This window comes from Hevea brasiliensis, chromosome 10 (genome assembly GCF_030052815.1).
Source record: "Hevea brasiliensis isolate MT/VB/25A 57/8 chromosome 10, ASM3005281v1, whole genome shotgun sequence".
In the NCBI taxonomy this organism is placed as follows: domain Eukaryota; kingdom Viridiplantae; phylum Streptophyta; class Magnoliopsida; order Malpighiales; family Euphorbiaceae; genus Hevea; species Hevea brasiliensis.
Window position 1 is genome coordinate 86,224,611 of NC_079502.1, and position 2,098 is coordinate 86,226,708.

The 2,098-nt window shown below is 32.6% G+C and overlaps 1 protein-coding gene across 1 annotated transcript; it reads right to left on the bottom strand.

Annotated features, from left to right (window-relative positions):
* Positions 1-206: 206 nt before the first annotated feature.
* LOC110668105 (FCS-Like Zinc finger 6) lies at positions 207-1,566 on the bottom strand. The gene is made up of 2 exons (XM_021829205.2): positions 966-1,566; positions 207-667 (listed from the first exon to the last, which is right to left on the bottom strand). The coding sequence occupies exons 1-2, from the start codon at positions 1,352-1,354 to the stop codon at positions 487-489; spliced, it is 570 nt and encodes a 189-aa protein (XP_021684897.2). The 5' UTR covers positions 1,355-1,566; the 3' UTR covers positions 207-486.
* Between the last annotated feature and the right edge of the window lie 532 nt (positions 1,567-2,098).

Here is a 2,098-nt window from a genome sequence, read left to right on the forward strand (position 1 = left end):
GGTTTATTTAATAAAATAAAATTCAAGAATCCAAATCTCATCACTTTTCCTCTACTACCCTCTAAAAATTTTTATTTAAATGAAAAAATATATTAACTTTCTCTCTCTCTCTCTTTTTTTTATTTAAGCACAAATGAAAGTAATAATAATAATAATAATAATACAAAAGGAAATTACAAACCATTACAACAAAGAAATTCTTGAGATTGAGAAAGAAAAGGCCATTTCCATTAATTAGAATCCATATACATAATTGCACCCACTATTATCGATTATTAATTTTTTTTAATTTCTACATAATTTTACACAATAATTATATTAATTAATATGTTGTCTTCCTCAAAGCTCATTATGTAAAATATTAGTGGGGGCATCAATGGAGTTGGTGATGGACTAATTATGGCACTCTATATTTCTCTCTCTGTAGCCATTAATAGTGTCTCTCTCTCTCTCTCTCTCTCTCCAAAATATACTAGAGTCTCGATGTCAAGCAACAGCCAGAGTCACACTTTTCCTGGAAGCAGCAGCCTTGGAGCTTGATGTAGCTGTGGATGGTGATGCATGGCGATCTTCTTTCTTTGATGCCATCACTAAACTCTTTTCTTTTCTTTCATCATTCTTCATCTGTTGTTCTCTGCACTCTAGACTACAAAAAGCTGTATCCCCCCTGCATATGTGATATTCATAAAAATCAAATAAATAAATATTAAAAAATAATAAACAAGATTGAGATTTGAGGATCATGAGAAGTATCTGGCTAATATTTATGAATATAGATCTTATGTATCTGGGTAATCTTCATGTATAGCTAAATCCATTGGAGAGGAGAACAAGGAAGGAAGTCTTGAAGAAATCTTGAACAAGATCATAATTTATATAGTAATTAAGCTGGACAAAAAGATTTAATCATAACCCAACTAAGTAATTTTACAGATAGAGAGAGAGATGTCAATATATTTATATACCTGTACATGTAAATATCTTTCCCAGGAGCCAAGCGGCGTTTACAAAGGCCACAAGTCCTCAAGAAATGAGCAGTCTCCAAGAAATTGCTACCGGAGCTTGTCCTTTGGTTATTCCTGGGTGACACCATGGCGGCCAAGAGACGCTGATCATATAAGCCATTAATATTACCATCAAAGCCACTTATGTCGTAATAGTTGTTATAATAATTTAGACACGCTTCTTCAGGTCCCACCAGTGCATGATGAGGATCTCCGATCATCTGGTGGTTGTGGGTAATATCATCAGACGACGGCGTCTCCGGGGCATCTACGTTGGCAAGATCAACGGTGATGCCGGTCATACTTGTGGTTCTTCTGATGGGTGGGCGTGGACGCTTCCCTAGCAACATCTTCTGTGTGTGTGTGTGTGTGTGTGTGAGGGGGAGAGAGAGAGAGAGAGAGGGAGGAGGTAGCAATTGAAAATGGAAAGTAGAGAAGATAAAACGGAGAAGAGCGAAAGCGAATCTTGGCCGTTACTTGCGGGCGCCGGGTCCTAATTCCTAACAAGTACACGTAATTCCCTCTCCTTTGCTTTAATGCCCTCCCTCTTCTACCTTGTCCTATGCCCGCTAGTTCTCCTTTTATAATGCTTTCATTTCCTTATTTTTCGTTTCTCTAATAATTAATTGCTTACCAAAGAATTATGCTTATTGATTTTTATTCAGGTCTTCTCTTCTACTAAAAAATTTTCAATTTTGATGCAAAGGGTAATCATATATATATATATATATATATATATATATATATATATATATATATATATATATATATATAGTAAGCTTATATTGATTAAAAAGTTTTTAGCACCACACAATGTGGTTATTTAATTATTTCTATTTAAAAAATATAATATCTTAGAAATATATTATGTTGGCGCAACTTTTGGTATATCATTGCTCTTAAAAGTGAATAATGAAAAGTGACTTGTTTTCTTACTTTATAAATAATTAAAAATTATGTAATTTAACTAAGAATTTAATAGTTAAATATGTGTCAAAATCCAAATTTTTTTCCTAAAATTTGACAATTCATTAATAAAAATAATCAAATAATTATAACATAATTTCTCATAAAAGAAGAAAAAAATCTAAATA